At 42.0% G+C, this 16,060-nt stretch overlaps 1 protein-coding gene across 2 annotated transcripts in view; it reads right to left on the reverse strand.

Moving 5' to 3' along the window:
* Positions 1–15,814, reverse strand: part of LOC147269454 (kinesin-like protein KIF18A) — a 27,651-nt gene extending 11,837 nt beyond the window's left edge. Inside the window, exons 1-5 of one of the 2 annotated variants that reach the window (XM_086194889.1) lie at positions 15,792–15,814; positions 14,011–14,345; positions 13,255–13,412; positions 12,825–12,929; positions 9,970–10,080 (exon numbers count right to left, since the gene is read on the reverse strand). In XM_086194889.1, coding sequence (XP_086051015.1) covers positions 9,997–10,080; positions 12,825–12,929; positions 13,255–13,412; positions 14,011–14,326 — 663 coding nt within the window. In that variant the 5' untranslated portion in view covers positions 14,327–14,345; positions 15,792–15,814 and the 3' untranslated portion in view covers positions 9,970–9,996. Of the gene's footprint in view, positions 1–9,674; positions 10,081–12,824; positions 12,930–13,254; positions 13,413–14,010; positions 14,346–15,791 lie in introns of those variants that run through there. The other variant, XM_086194880.1, reaches the window with a different exon arrangement.
* Between the last annotated feature and the right edge of the window lie 246 nt (positions 15,815–16,060).

A 16,060-nucleotide genomic window follows, 5' to 3' on the forward strand; every position in this document is an offset into this window, starting at 1 on the left:
GCTGTCCGCAGGGAAACTTGGCAGAATACATCAAAGGCTCATTCGCAGCCCACCTCCACCATCTGACACACATAGCCGAGCATGCATGCAGGCGCACACACACACGCGCACACACAGTGCAGAAGAACATGCTATCTTCCTGTTCAATGTGCAAAATGCATTGAAATAAAACCCCCATAAAAGGCTAATTCTTGGGTTAAAGGATGTTATTTTCCAGCCCCTATTACCTAAAGGTGAGGTCTGTTTTTACGATCGTTCTGGCTTTTTTGTAAATAAATTAAAGTCCCATTTGAGAGGCGCCCCTTGTATATGCCAACACATTCTTCAGATTGAGAGCTGAGCTGGCCTCACTTCAACACATCTCTCTCTCAGACGCTTGTTAATAGGCAGCTGTCCTCACAATCCCTCCCCGAAAGAGAGCAAGGGAGTGTGGGGGATGCAGTGGGGAGAGGGTAGGGGAAGCAAAAGAGAGCATTTTTAAACAGCCATTTTACTAGTCTCCTCAAAGGCTCAGGGGATGAGGTTACATTTTATTTCCCCCGTAAAATCTCCTCCTGCGCTTTTAGAAAAGCCCACCAATGCTACTCTGCTGCCACCGTGAGTCCAAGAGCGTGAACTTTCACTAAACTCGAATTCTGAAACATTGGGGAATTTGGATATTTTCCACAATTTGAATAAAGTGGATTTTATTTATATTCATGCTCAAAGTTTAACTATTAAATAAAGCAAAATGTACATAATAAAACTAGAAATATCCATGGGCCTAAAACAGTACATGCACATGCTCCCATACGTTTCAACGCATACATATGGACTAATAAACAAGACCATTCACTTTCATACACTAGGCCTGAAGAGAAAGAAACGAAGTACAACACACACACACACACACACACACACACACACACACATGCACAAAACACAGGATGTACTACACACACTCACACAAATTCAGACAACTCTATCTATCTCAACTTTATCTTAACGCAATTTTATCTTACACTCTTTTATAGATATACAGTATATATATATATATATATATATATATATATATATATTTCAAGAAATCTCTGATTAGATCTGATTGGATATCTATATCTGATTCACTGAACAACAATTTGATCCATTCAAAGCCAAATTTGCTGTGCTGTCCAGAGGAAGTGCAGTGCCAAATCTGAGGGCTTGGGTCAAAAGGGGGTCTGAGGGTCAAAGCTCTGAGCCTCGAAAGAGGGTCAGAGAGGTTTTTGCGTGCCAGAAAAAAAGCCACTGTACTTCTATCCATTAGTAACCTTATTTATTTGTATTGCAGTTTCAGAGCAAAAGTGTGTAATGTGCAGGAGGCATGTGGCATGTTATGGTCAGCCCTTCATCTCATTTTCTTCTCTTATTTATGAATAATAACACTTATCTACCAGTTTTAGAACTTATATTATCTTGTATTTTGTATCTTTGTATTTTTTTGTTGTTGTACTAACTTTGTTAACAACTACAGGAGCCACGCTTGGTTTGCTCTACGTACTGTACACAATCCCGTCCGCTCACACATTTATCTGCTTGGACGAGTAAAGCTCTAAATCAAATCAAGGTAAATCTTTTAAAAGATGCAAATGAAAGCCAGACCACACGAGGGCCCCCATTCACAAGACCTCGATGTTTCTTTCAGTTTACAAATGTGATTTGAGAAAATGGTAATGACAGTGCACCTCTCCTGGCCAGAGTTTGCAATAGAAAAGATATTCTGTTTTTATTATTTTTCTACATTTATGCCAGTCAGGTGCCTATTTGTTATCCTTTGTTAACTCAGGAACGATAAGCATATTTGCAGTCCTCTGACAGATTGCCTCAGACAAACTCAGTTGCAATATTTATATCAAGTATCCCATTACAGGCACAGCCTTCTGTTTGACCTCTGAGCGGCAAAAGAAATTGGCTCTCATACATTTGTTTTAAATTTACACTCTTAAATAAAACAGACCAATACTGTCTTGTTAACAGATGTTCAAAAGTAAAACATTGCCATCTGTCCCTTTATCTGCAGGTAAAACCAGATGAGAACACAAACACACACACACACACACACAAACACACACACACACACACACACACACACACACAGAGGATTATGCAGTGATCTGTCAGGGATGTGAGGTAAGCAGGACCCAAATACAGCGAACAATGAAAGAAAGAAATTTAAAAAAAGCTATTTGGCAAACTAAAAATAAGAAAGTAAACTGGGAGTCAGCCAGACTTGATAACAAGAACAGGACGAGAGCAGACAACCAAACTAAAGTACAAACTCTCCAAATGACACAAGAAGAAACAGTTGGGAGGACATGAGGGCAAGGAAGGAGCTGATTGGGTCAGAGAAACAAGGAGCAGGGCTGTGACTGACAAGGACCGACTAACTGACAAGACACAGGTGAGTCTTTAGAAAAAGGCGGGAGACAGACCAAGACAGGAAATATGAAGCGGACGGAGATACGGAAGGGATTAGTTATAAAATAAAACAGGACGAGAACAAACTAAAACACATGCACACTAAAGAAAACAAGAAACACAACAAGAATAAGACCTGAAACACTAGAGAGCTCACTACAAACTAAAGAATTCAAAAGTCAAAGTCCATAACTAAGAGTTCACACTATCCTTGCTCGGACATTCCATTGGCTTAGATTCAAGCCCTAATCCTAACCCTATCCCTAACTAATTGATATCAACCTTAATCTTAATTCCACCAGTTTAAGCAGACTCTCATTAGGACAAGTCTTTGGTCTCCTTTGATGCCTAAAGATCTTGCTGATGTTTTGGGATTGAATGAGGTCCTTGGGGCTGCAGTGCTTCATGATTGGGTGATGACAGTGATGAACGAGGCGCATAGCTCAACTACAGTCACAAGCTAATAATTACTGGTGCCTGTTATATATTAGCAGGACTTGTTATCTTGCATCTGCATTAGTAGGCATGGCATGTTGGTTATGATTTAGATTGACTGTTTGTCTCTTGTGTGTGTTGCTGAAAGCTCTGGATCTCTCCCTGCTGTCCCTGAGGCTGCCCAGCTGAAACAACACTGAGCAGAGGACACTTAAGAGCCGCTCTCTATCATTCGTTACACACATGCTCGCACAGTGGCGCCAAAATCATAAGCCTTTCACTTATCTCCCGCCAAAACCTGGCATGTGAACGTCTGCTGTATTTGACAGCTGCTGTGATGAATTGAGAATTTGTAATAACATCCATAGTGCTTTATCAAGTTAGAAAATGACCATAATCTCCTGGTCTGACCATCAATCCACCTGTTACATCATTGGAAAGATGGATGTCACAACTACGATAGAATAGTAGGTCACTATGGCAACAGTGGAGTCTTTGAAGAGATAAAAGCAAACGAGAGTCGCTCACCTGGTGAGAAAAAAGCCTGTACTCGAAAACCAAGGCTGCCACACTCACTGCTGATGATGATCACAATGTGCACACCCTCACACACAAATAGGAGGAAGCAGATGGTGTGTGAGAGTACAGTCCACCAGGCAGATGGGGACAGCGATGCTGTTTCTGATGACTTGATGACTAGGCCCAAGAGATGTGTGTGTGCACATGCGCACGTGTGTGTGTGTGTGTGTGGGAGGGGGAACCCCGCTTGCACACGTTCTGGCCTTTGTCCTCTTTGATCCGCTAACCTGGTCTGATGAGACACATTTTGATGGTTGTGAGCAAGAAGACAACAAGCTTTCAATGGGGCGTCAACAAAACCTGAGGTTGCAGTTGAGAGTTCAGAGTGTGATAAGTTTGTTTTGTTCAAGAGCAAATGTAGCTTTATAATATTAGCAGAAATGTAGCTGTTCTAAAGGCTAAAATACTCAGAAAGTGAAGTCCCCAATGAATTACTTTATAAAGATGCAGGTTGTGCTACTACCATTGCTGTAACATCTTTACACACATGAGGGCAGCAGAGAGTAAATTACAACCCTCGTTGCTTGCTGGTTGGCTTGAATCAGAAGGAATGGCTCAAAAATATTCATAAGGAAAAGGCTTCCTGATTGGATGTTAAGACGTAATATAACCCAATCCAGAAGCACTTCCCTCACTTTAACCCAATCAGATAGTTCCCTCCTCATGAATATTAAGGAAGAGCCCATCTGTCTGACCCAATGTAGAATAAACCGACCTTAGGAGTAGGAGCCTCCATATGCAGAGTCTCGGCGCACACATGCGTAAAGAATATCACATAAAAATACATCTTCCAAAACAAGAGTGCACGTGCTTAGGAAAACAACCCTTAGAGCACACGTGAAGACAGAAGACGGAATGCAGTTTTATTTACTGATCAACAACAGAACAACTATTTCCTGGCTGGAGGGAATGTATATTGAATTGTATTTTCATGCTGTGGGCTAAGTTTTTACATTAAGAGAAAAAATAATCGAGCGTCAGCGTTAGTTCTGTCAGGCCGTGGTAGTCAAGCGCTATTGGCTTTCCCGTCCATCAATCAAACTGATCAATCAGCTGATCTACAGCTGCGCCGCATCAGCTGATCAAATTCCTCGCTTCTGATTGGCCCCTCTCAACTTAAATGTCACCCAGCCTCAACTACCGCTCTGCTAGCTTCTGGCTATGTTGCTCTGCCCGCTGTCATCTGCTGCTGCTGCTATATGCTGTACAGTCGCAACTTGCTACCCTCCACCTCCCCAGCTCCACCTTGTCGTGTATACATGGCAAAGTTCGTTCCATGTCATGTTGCTGCTCTGTTCACAGGGGTATGTTTGCTCTTCCAGTCTTAAACTGGGAGAACCTTCCCTCACGCTGCTGGTCCCCTGTTTCATGGTGCTCATGAAAAATTATCAGGGGACTCCTCTGAACAGAGCCATACCGCCAATTTGTACTGTAATAAACAAATCAAGCTCATTATCATCTCTTGTGTTTCTTGACGTGAATGGACCTGACAGAAATTCTAATATTAGATCTTTTCCAAATTATTTTTAATCAAAACGTCAGTATATGATGCATCTTTAACTGGACAGCAAAAAAAGTTTGAAATAAAAGCAAACACCAATATAGAATGCTGAATAAAGAACTGAATTTACCACAAAATTTGTAAAAGGGATTTTAAAAAACTGGGAGATAGTAAGCTGCGATGGACTGGCGACCTGTCCAGGGTGTACCCTGCCTCTCGCCCGTTGACGCTGGGATAGGCTCCTGCCCCCTTGCGACCCTTAATGTAGGAATAAGCGGAAGACAATGGATGGATGGATGGATGGATGGAGATAGTAAGTATTTTATGGGAGGTCATTGACCTTCAGTCAAATGGAAGAGACAGAACTAAAAGCATACCTACAAACAGGTGAGTTGTATGAGAGCTAAAAGGTCACTGGCAAAGAAAGTCTACCGCACATCAAGTCACACTTTTACTCCATGTGACCCGCCATTTTCTGAGGGAGAGAGCCAGAGAGACATGAGAGTGTGCTTAGAGACATAGGCCAGACAGAGAAGTGTGTGAGAGTGCAGCAGCATCACTATTTCATGAGACTTGTGGTCAGCGGGCTGCATCTGAGGGCAACGGGCCATGCTTTATTTTCGGCTGCCGGGATAGCCACCAGCCACTGATCATCTCACAGGGAGATGGAGGAATATAAACTCACAGTGCATTCATGTTCATGCATGAGCGCCGCTTCATGCTGGATGCATCTCATATGGCCGCCACATCTGTGTGCAGAGACGGAGGCTAATAAGCTGACTAACATATACTGACAGAAGTCACGTTTTGCTGAATCACTCACGTGCACACCCTTCTCCTAAACAGCAGACGGGGTTTTTATTTGGAGATGAGGATGGGGGTGGAAAACGATGACATCAGTCCTTGTGACAAACTACCCATGGCACCCCTGCAGGGTTGACAGCAGGGAGGAGGGAGAGATGGGTGGCGATAAGGTCACCTCACTGAGCCGACATGGACACACAGAGAGAGACAGGCTGGCATCTCTGGCTACTGTTTCAGACATGCTGACGAGACCCTTGGGGCTTCAACAAGACTCGCTGGTTAGTCTCTAAATCCTCACTCATGGAGACTGAGGAAAATCACAGAGCTTTTGTTGCTAGAAGAGGGTAGAGACAGTTTATAGTTTAAAAAATCCCTGCATTGCAGAACTAGTCTGAAGTCTTTAGGGGCCGCATTAAGTTAGGTCAATAAATCTGTTCAACGAGCAGCATGTGCATCGTAGGACGGCCTGGCTGCAGTCATCGAAGAGACATTCAAAGTTGGTTGATGGTTTTTTTGGTGAAACATTTTCATTGTTTCAAATCCACAACAATGATTGATCCATCCATCCATGTTAAAAAGTGATATGTGGAGGACAACGGCTGCCTTGTGAGGCTGGATTTCACCAGATCACAAAACCTCTGGAGAGAGCATCTTGTCAGGATGAGTTATGTGCTTGTGTCCTGAAGCATCCTTCAGATAGATATGTGGTTTAGGTGTTACGATGGTGAGGAGAGGGTGTTGGTTCAAAACAACTGAAGAGGTCGGCTATAGCATCCTCCTGTGAAGGAAGAACAAAGGATGTCCCTGGAGACTCGTGGTCTTCTATTGACTGGCTTCTGCTTCCGTGTCACTTTGTTTATCTGTTTCACTGAAGTTGGCCCATGATAGACGATGACAGACAGGTGCTTCATCCAGTCCCCTGGATGCGTGCACTCTTCCAAATAGATTTTGCAGGCGACTTCCCAGAGGATTCTGTGAAATCCACCCCTTTTGATTTCAGGTTCTGAGCATCAATATTAGTAAGACATGTTGTTGGTTTGTTATCGTCTGCTCTCACGAGGCAGAGGGCTCTGATATCTCTGGTATCACTAGACTAGGCTGAAATGTTGTCATTGCTGAAGGTCATCTTCACCATTTGCTGCTGATTGTAAGTCCTCCCCTCACCCTAGTGTGCACTTATTCACTTACAAAGATTGACACACTGGACTCTCCATTATGGCTTGTGAACCAGATAGCTAATTAATACTGGTTTACCCGTAAGGTCACAGGGGAGGGATGTCTGGCATTGATTTGATGTAACAACCTAAAAAATATCACGCCCAACAAATTAGTATACAGCTCAACAATCTCTGAATATATTATCAAACCTGCCTTATCAGTCACTCCTCCCTGCTCCCTCGTTCATCTGAGCCACCACAACCCCTGGTGTTTGTCCATTCACATATTTTCCTGCTTGGTTCAAATCATTCAATCAAGTGAAGCTGAAGACTCCCACTACTCACACTTTTGCATACTTCTCTCAAGCCTGTTTTCACTTGTAGTTGTATCTAAAATCTTATGTAACCCTGAAAAATGTTTTGTTTGTTTGTTTGTTTGTTTGTTTGTTTGTTTTAAACTTGATGTTATTCCAGACTGGAATTAAAGTATTGTTTAAGACCTTTTCCAGACTGTTGATAATTTCCCCCATCCGCTGAGAAAATCTTGCTTGAGTTTTGACTGGCTGATCATCCCAGAGCCCCATCCAGCACCTGGAGGACAAACTGAAACACCCACCAACCTCACTCACATCCCGGTGGCTAATTTAATCAATATTCCATACTGCTGTATATGCCACAGTTCAACACGCCACATTGATCACGAAGCAAAAGAGAATTAGTAACCAGTATTGGTTGGAAAGAGACTCCTTCCAATGTTCTCAGTTACTAAAGTGCACTGCGTGTCGAACAGGCCATTTTTAGCCTGGCAGAGTCAGAGCTGTCAGCTGAGACTGATGGTGCTTGATGTTCCACCGATTAACTCCTCTCACCACATGGCCACTCAGTGCTTTTATGTAAGTGCGGCAGTACCTTAGGTAGATTCTATACCTGTTTGTGACTGGGATGATCTCTGTGACTCAGTGTAGTCATCAAGTCTGACATGTTGCAGACTTGCTGAAAGGGTGGAAACAGTGTGGGTTATTTATGAGTGTTCCTTTGGCCCAGAGTTCCTCTTCCATGGTGCCAACGTAAGAAATTTACAGTGTCTGCAGTATAGTCCCGATCCTCCTTGCATTATTGGAATAACATTTAATGTCCGGGAGGACAGTGGATGCTCAGAAGAGTGGGAGGAATCACTGTGGAGGTCGTGAGGAAGGAAAGAGAGGAAGGGGGAAAAAAGTAGCAAAAATAACAGGAAATAAATGCATATTTCATTTCCTTTTAGAGCCTCAGAAACGATGGCAAGCAGGTGAGAATTGGATATGAAATAATTTGACTGAAGCTGTAGCAGAGGACGGAAAAGGTGAACCAAAAAACAGCGGAAAAGGGAATGAAACTTTTACAATGCCGTACCTTTTATTTAATTCATGGAAATATTCCCTAGCACAATAACTCCAGTACCTTGGGGTTTTATTATATAAGGTCTGATAGGTTTGGGACGTCTAAAAGGAGATCTGCAGCATACAAATTAGTTATTGGTGGTAGGGGGCACTGACTTTAGATACACATCTCACCCACAATAGATTGTAGTGGTGACCATTATTTTCAGTGTGGCCTAATATAAATTTGTCACTGCCAAAAGTTTTCCAGTGTGTATGAAATCACAGCTATTATAAAGTTAAACAATTTACCATTGTATTGCATGGTTTTTGTTCCTGTTCCAATATGCGCAACAGACAGAAAGCCTTGAAGCCCCTGAATATTTATTCTCAGGTCCATTCCATTAAACTTAAGACTCAGAAAAACTCCAGAAATTCTTGTTAACACACATCGTTTCACACGAAGAACTGGCTGGGCTCCAACAAGCAGGCCAGCTGGGGTTGTACTGTGCAGTGTGAGTGTTATAAATCATCTTTGGGGCGTGTGCTTTCTGCAAATGACCATTGTTTTGCCAGGAAATTATTTCAATGGAAGTCTCTAATGGTGGAGCTTCACCTTGTCTAAATACAGCACCCATGCAAACAAGCAAGCTTTCTTTGTCATGAAATATTTTCATCAACCCTCCACTGAGATGTCGAAACAAGAAACAGGACAGATGGGTGTTCTTGGATGTTTTCTGAGCTCTTTTTTCTTTCTTAGGAGTGATTCACCGGAATAATTCACAAAATCAACCTGTATCGACTGCAGTCTGCGGCATCCTGGGCTGCCACTTTCATAACTGTTTGCTGAAGCACATGATTTTGTTAACTTTTATAAAACTACAAAAAAAAAAAAAGTGTGAAAGTGTGTTTTCACAAGGATTCAAATACAGCCTGGAGGAGACGTTTGTTTGTGATGGAGGCTCACACGCATGTGACTTCTCTCTTTGTTCACAACAATTTGCTTTTTTTTTAATAGATGTAAATCTGATTCAGGTCAGACACAACATATACTGTATGTAACAAAGATGAGAGAGAGAGACAGACAGAGAGAGAGACAGAGAGAGAAAGAGAGAGAGACACAGAGAGAGAGAGAGAGAGAGAGAGAGAGAGAGAGAGAGAGACGAGCAGGCCATGACGAGGATTCAGGTTGACTCCTGCCACACCTGATTTTTATCTCTGAGAGAAAGTGAACATTGTTTATTACAGACAGGAAGTTCACAAAAGGGGCAAGCAAAATTAAAGCTGCAAGCAGCGTTGTTAGGGCCTGAGCCCTTTAGCGTGAGGAGTTATAGCGCTATGAATTATAAAAAATTATCTTTTTTTTGTGTGGCTCCCTAGGTGGCGCTATAGATTTTTGTGGTGTTTTTGTTTTTTATTACTGAATGTTTAGCCAAACCAGGCAATTGTGCCGAATTTCAGCGAATTTCATGCATGTTCAGGGGGTGAAATTAGATTATGCACGTTATGCGCATATAGCGCGCGCTCATTGACAGCAAGAACAGTATAATACCAGGTTTTGAATGGGTGTGTATGTGAAAACCGGCTCCGGGCCGTCTGGCCGAGTTGCCTCATGGGTGTTGGGGGGGTCTGGGACACTGTTTAGTGTGTGTTTTTAGTGCAGTTATTTTACATTTTAAATAAGATCGAATGAGAATACCTGGAATACAGCATGAGACCTGGAAGATTAGGCATTCATATCAGTAAGGTGCTGAGTCCTGTTTGGGTTGCCAGAATCCAAAGCCTCAAGAATGTGCTCTGCAGATTTTGGCTGTATGGGGAAAAAGGCAACATCAGCACCGTTGGTGTGTGCATGCTAAAAGCCCCCATTTCGTCACCCTATTAAAATAATGGCCTAAGTCATAATTTCAAGTTTTTGGGAAAACACAAAAAACACAACCAAATGCAGAGCATATGGTATTTATTAATCATTTCAAACAAAACGGCCTTGGCAGTGGATGACTGTTGACATATATAGAACGTTGTGTGTCAATTACGTAAAATTAAAGAATAAAGTGACTTAGGCCAATTTTCGAACATTCTAGTGTGACTTAGGCAACTTTAAACCTGGCTTAAACTGCCCTTTCATTCCATAGTGCAAACTCAAAACTGAAATTACCCTGAGTTAAATTAAATTGAACAAATGTCAGGTAAATCAAACTGGTCAGGAAGCATTCCCTTTCCTCACTTCTCCAGGGCTTCTTTGCTGGGTTTTTTATTGAACTTAACCCATTTCCAACATCCAGTTTTGACAACTTTTTGAAACCTGACTATTAACTGTCCTTTAATTTCATACAGCAAACTCAAAAAGTAAATAACTCTAACCTAAAGTACCTACCCGTCAAAGTTACCAATGACCTCCTACTAGCATCAGATGAGGGACCGGTCTCTGTGCTGGTCCTATTAGATCTCAGTGCAGCTTTTGATACCATTGACCACCATATCCTTCGACAGAGACTGGAACATGTCATTGGCATTCAAGGAACTGCACTAAACTGGTTTAGGTCATATTTACTAAGTCGATCTCAGTTCGTACTAACTAATGATAACCCCTCGGAAACCACTGTAGTCACTTATGTTGTTCCACAAGGCTCTGTGCTTGGACCAATCCTCTTCACCCTTTATCTGTTTCCTCTCGGTCACATTATTAGGAAACACTCAATTAATTTTCACTGTTATGCTGACAACACACAGCTGTACTTATCAATGCATCCACATGAAATAAATCAGCTGACTAAACTGGAGGCCTGTCTAAAGGAGATAAAAACTTGGATGACCCTTAATTTCCTCCTATTAAACTCTGATAAAACTTAACTCACTGTCCTGGGCCCAAAACATCTTAGAGACACCCTATCTCATGAGATAGGTACCCTAGAAGGAATTACCTTGGCCCCCAACACGACCGTAAGGAACCTAGGAGTTCTCTTCGATCAGGCTCTGTCCTTTAATTCCCACATTAAGCTGCTTCCAGGACTGCTTTCTTTCATTTACGAAACATAGCTAAGATCAGACACATCCTGTCTCAAAAAGATGCAGAAAAACTAGTCCATGCCTTTGTCACTTCCAGGCTGGATTACTGCAATTCCCTCCTATCAGGCTGCACCAGTAGGTCCCTAAAGACTCTCCAGCTGGTCCAAAATGCTGCTGCCCGCGTGTTGACGAGAACTAGTGGAAGAGACCATGTCTCTCCTGTGCTGGCCTCTCTGCATTGGCTCCCTATCAAATTCAGAATAGAATTCAAAATTCTCCTTCTAACATACAAAGTCCTCAATAGTCAGGCTCCTTCATACCCGACAGAGCTCATAGTCCCCTATTATCCAGCTTGAACCCTTCGCACCCAGGATGCAGGGTTACTTGTGGTTCCTAGAGTTTCTAAAAGTAGAATGGGAGCCAGAGCCTTCAGCTATCAGGCTCCCCTCCTGTGGAACAGTCTCCCAGTTTCGGTCCGGGATGCAAACACCCTCTCGACCTTTAAGAGCAGACTAAAGACCTTACTTTCTGATCAGGCTTATAGTTGGGCTGCTTAGGCTGGCCCTTAAATATGCTGCTATAGGCTTAGGCTGCTGGGGGATCTCCCATGGTGCACTGGGCTTCTCTGTCCTCCTATATTTGTCATACATAAATCATATTCAAACGTATTACTAACTCATCTTCTCCGGAGCCTTTGGGCTCCCCGCTTCCCAGATCCCGGGTGCTGCTGGAGGAGGCTGCAGACCTGAAGAGGCTCAAGCTGCCACCTGTAGCTCCACCTGCTCACGTCCCCGTCCGTCCATCAGTCTCTTCCCTTTATCGCTCTCTTTATCCCTGTCCCACTCTTTCCTTCTGCATATCTGTCTTCCTCCATTATCTGTCTTTATCTCTGCCCTGCTCTCCTGCTCTCTTTCACAGGGGTGTCCAAACTGGTCCAGTAAGGGCCGGTGTGGCTGCAGGTTTTCATTCCAACCAAGCAAAAGCAACACCTGATCCAACAAATGAGCTGTGTGGACACAGCTTAGCTGATTTAAGTTGAATCAGGTGTTGCTTTTGCTTGGTTGGAATGAAAACCTGCAGCCACACCGGCCCTTACTGGACCAGTTTGGACACCCCTGTCCTAAAGAATCAAAAATGTTGACTTAGGCAAAAAATGAAATGGCGTAAGTCACCTTATTGACACAGGCCATTGTCCTATAGGGCATAAAGAGCATGACCCTTTCAACTAAGGATTTAAGCGATTTTACCAGAGATGGCCAGCATTATCAAGACATAATTTAGGCCAAAAACTCATTTTTGTCAAAAAATGACTGAGGCCCTTATTTTAATAGGGTGATGATATGAAAAGGCCATAGCTACAGCACAGCAGTTTATGTTTGTACAGTTAACCCAGCTATAAAGAATCACCATACTAGAGTACTTCATAGAAACAATGATATTTTGAGGACTTCATAATTTTTTTCACTTGGTTTAGAAAACACACAACAATGACTGTATTGACAACACTCCTGTGGAGAAGTGTGTAGAATACACATTGCCACTAACCTGATGCAGAGTGAGGCCCTGGACAACCACTCCTTTAGAACTGTCCTCTCTTACTGCAAGAGGGCCTGCATTGGCCAACAAATCCCTGATCTGTTCATTGTAGACCTGTAGTTAAATAGCAGATATGTCATGAGAAGAGCCAAATCCATGACAACCCTATCAAGACATCAGCCGAGTTGAAAAGGTACTGTTTAGATAAGGTCTTGTAGGGAAAAAAGTTAAACAATAAACATTTAATTTTTTGAATTAGAAAATTATTTACACTGTCTTAAATGTGGCCATTAAGAAAAGGTGTTGCAAGTGCAATGTCAAAATAAATCCAGTGTCTTTTCATTACTGATGAGTCTGACAATAAAACTCAGACCCTGATGAACAGGTCCTTCCACACCAATGCAGAACAAACCAGGAAAACTCTTATTTAAATATTCACCTCCAGATATGAGAATGTGACAGCAAACTCTTTCTCCTCCTTGACATCATCCATGCGTTTGAACAGCTCTTTCATGGTGTGGTACATGAGTCCGGGTTCTTCTTGTGAGCCTAGCATGGTATGTGTTTTACCTGCTCCAGTTGCACCATAGGCAGAAACTACAATAATTGAAAGGTATAGTTAAATATAGCATGCATATAAAATTGTGCAACAACAAAAGCAAGAGCTACAACAATCTTCTCGCTTTGGATTAAGTGTAAAGGAAATGTCAAGTAACAGCTGGGTATTTGCTGAAAAAGGGCTAGAAAGCGTAATGTCTTTGCAAGCAGACGTTAAGAAAGAGACCATCACAAGGCCAAAATTTTCTCCCTCATGTAGGCGGGATTTAGTGGCACTCTGTTTTCAATCATGAATAGAATTTGTAGAAAATCTTATTATTCAGAGTTAGGGTTCAATATCTGATAATATGAAGAGAGCTGCAGGGAGCAAATATTTCTGTCAGCTAAGCCAGATGTTAACATCAGCATGGGTTCTCTCGTCCACAAGCCAATGGGATTTTTGTATTGCCTTTTTGATTACTAAAGAAGATGCGCTCTGTAGCAAAGAAAGGTTAATGAGACCTACATACTTATTTCAACAAGCAAACAATGAACACCACTTGTAAAAGTTTTGAATTTCATTTCCGATGTACCTACTTTCTTTTATTTGAATACTGTAGTAGTTGTAGTTGCAGTCCAGTGTACAGCTTATATTTACCTGTGCGGTTAAATCCATTCATGACACCGTCGATCACTCCTTTAGTGGTATTCTCAAAGATATCAACTTGAGTGGAGTCCTCACCAAAGACATGCTCAAAAACAAACTTGAGGTCTTTGTTGGCCTTCTTGTTAATGTTCCTGTTTCGAAGTCTTTGTGGCCCAAAACATGACCTATCCTCTTCCTTGGGGTCAAATATGAGCATGTGTTTATCAACAACCTGGACCACATTCCGACTGTTTTCAACCCTCTCCCTCTCATTGGTTGGTCTCACTCGAACCACCACCTTAACGTGGCTGCACACATTATTTGCCATTACGTCTCCTCTTCAGAAACTGGAAACAAACGACAAAACGATTTATAACGTCGATCACATTGCAAATTACAAGTACTAAGCCAACTTCTCTTATACTGTTTTATGTGGTTGGGTACATTTTGTCAACTTTTTTCACAACTTGTGTTTTCTCAAATTCATGTCTGTTGTGTAGACTATGGTTTGTATCTTTGTTGATTTTTACAACATTAGTTATGTGAAATGTGACATAATTTGTCTTATTTGATATAAATAGAAATGACAAAATACTCCAAACAATTCCCGCTTCTTTATTAAGAATGATTTGTTTCCAGGAAAATTACACAGGCTGCATGCTGGATATAAAATTATGTACATGGAATATTTAGCAGTGTATAACTGAATACTTTACCCTGTCATTATACATTCAAGTCACTTTTGTCCTGTTCCACTGCTAAAGTTTTTTTTTCTTTAAAAAAGGTCAAAGTGCCCTGATATTAAAATAAACGAGCCCCTTTGTTTCGCTGACAGAGCTTACAAACGGCAATATACACTGAGACAATAACTGTCAAATGCAATCTAAATATGTTTTAAAATACGAGATATTCTTGTTGCGGTTTGGAGGTATTTGCTTAACTTGTTTGTAGAAATGTCTTTTTGAGACGCTGTTGTGGCATTTTTAAAGGCATGACCGACTTGGAGGCAACAGGAACACATCAGGTAGCCACCCTGAGCTAACGCCAGTAAGCTACCTAGCTAGCACAACTACGAATGATAAAACAGCCTCTCTGTCTTTACACCTCGTGCGTCTTTGACTTACCTTCGGTCAATAACGGTTCGCTATCGTTTCATTACAACATGGGCGTTCTCGCACGAGACACACAGGTTGTCGTGTAAAAATAAATTTGTTCGCTTGGATGGTAATGGCTAACGTTAGGTCAGCAAGCGCCAATATTTTCAAAAACAAGCCCTCTTCCTCCTTCGATGCAGTAACCATTGTCCCACGCTACAATCTGCTACTGAGGATAGCAACACATAACACATAGTAACGCACGTAGCCACGAAATGAGTGTGTAAAAGAACCAGCTTGCTCTCAGGTGTCAGCCCAAAGCTGTTGGGTTATGCCAGTTACTTATCTTAAATGCTAACGGCTAAAATAAGCTATGACATTGAGAGAGGGGGTTGTGTAACACCCGCCAATGTAATAATGCCCACTTACGTAATAAACCACAAACGTTATAAAAATATGCAGCTTTTAATGTAATAATCCTGCAAACGTTATACATTTTCCACAAACGTAATAGCCGCTGCCTACTACAAACGTAACACGCGATTTCCCACAAATGTAATTACTGTTACGTTTGTAGAGATTTATTACGTTTGTGGGGAAGTGAAAATCTTCAACTTTCAATGTTGTAATAACTTCCCACAAATGTAATAACGCAATGAATAATGGTTGTTGCTGCTGTTTGATTGTTGTTGTTCTTACCTACTAATAGCCTACTGACCGTGGGTCCAGATGCTGACTCTCGACGCTGCGATCACGGATATCCTCACCCCCCCCCCCCCCCACCAGCTCTCTCTCTCTTTCTCTCTCTCTCTCTCTCTCTCTCTCTCTCTCTCTCTCAGCGCTGTGTGCGGTAAATTGAATTAATAAAGTTTTGGATTCTTGTCTATTTAGAATGATAAGTGCTGTGTTTACAAATGGGTAATAAATCCAGATTTCTTCATAATTTCACAGGATTTTTTTAATCAAGC

The sequence above is a fragment of the Aulostomus chinensis genome, chromosome 2 (genome assembly GCF_037954235.1).
Source record: "Aulostomus chinensis isolate RoL2024-O1b breed Wild chromosome 2, RoL_Achi_v1.0, whole genome shotgun sequence".
Lineage (NCBI taxonomy): Eukaryota > Metazoa > Chordata > Actinopteri > Syngnathiformes > Aulostomidae > Aulostomus > Aulostomus chinensis.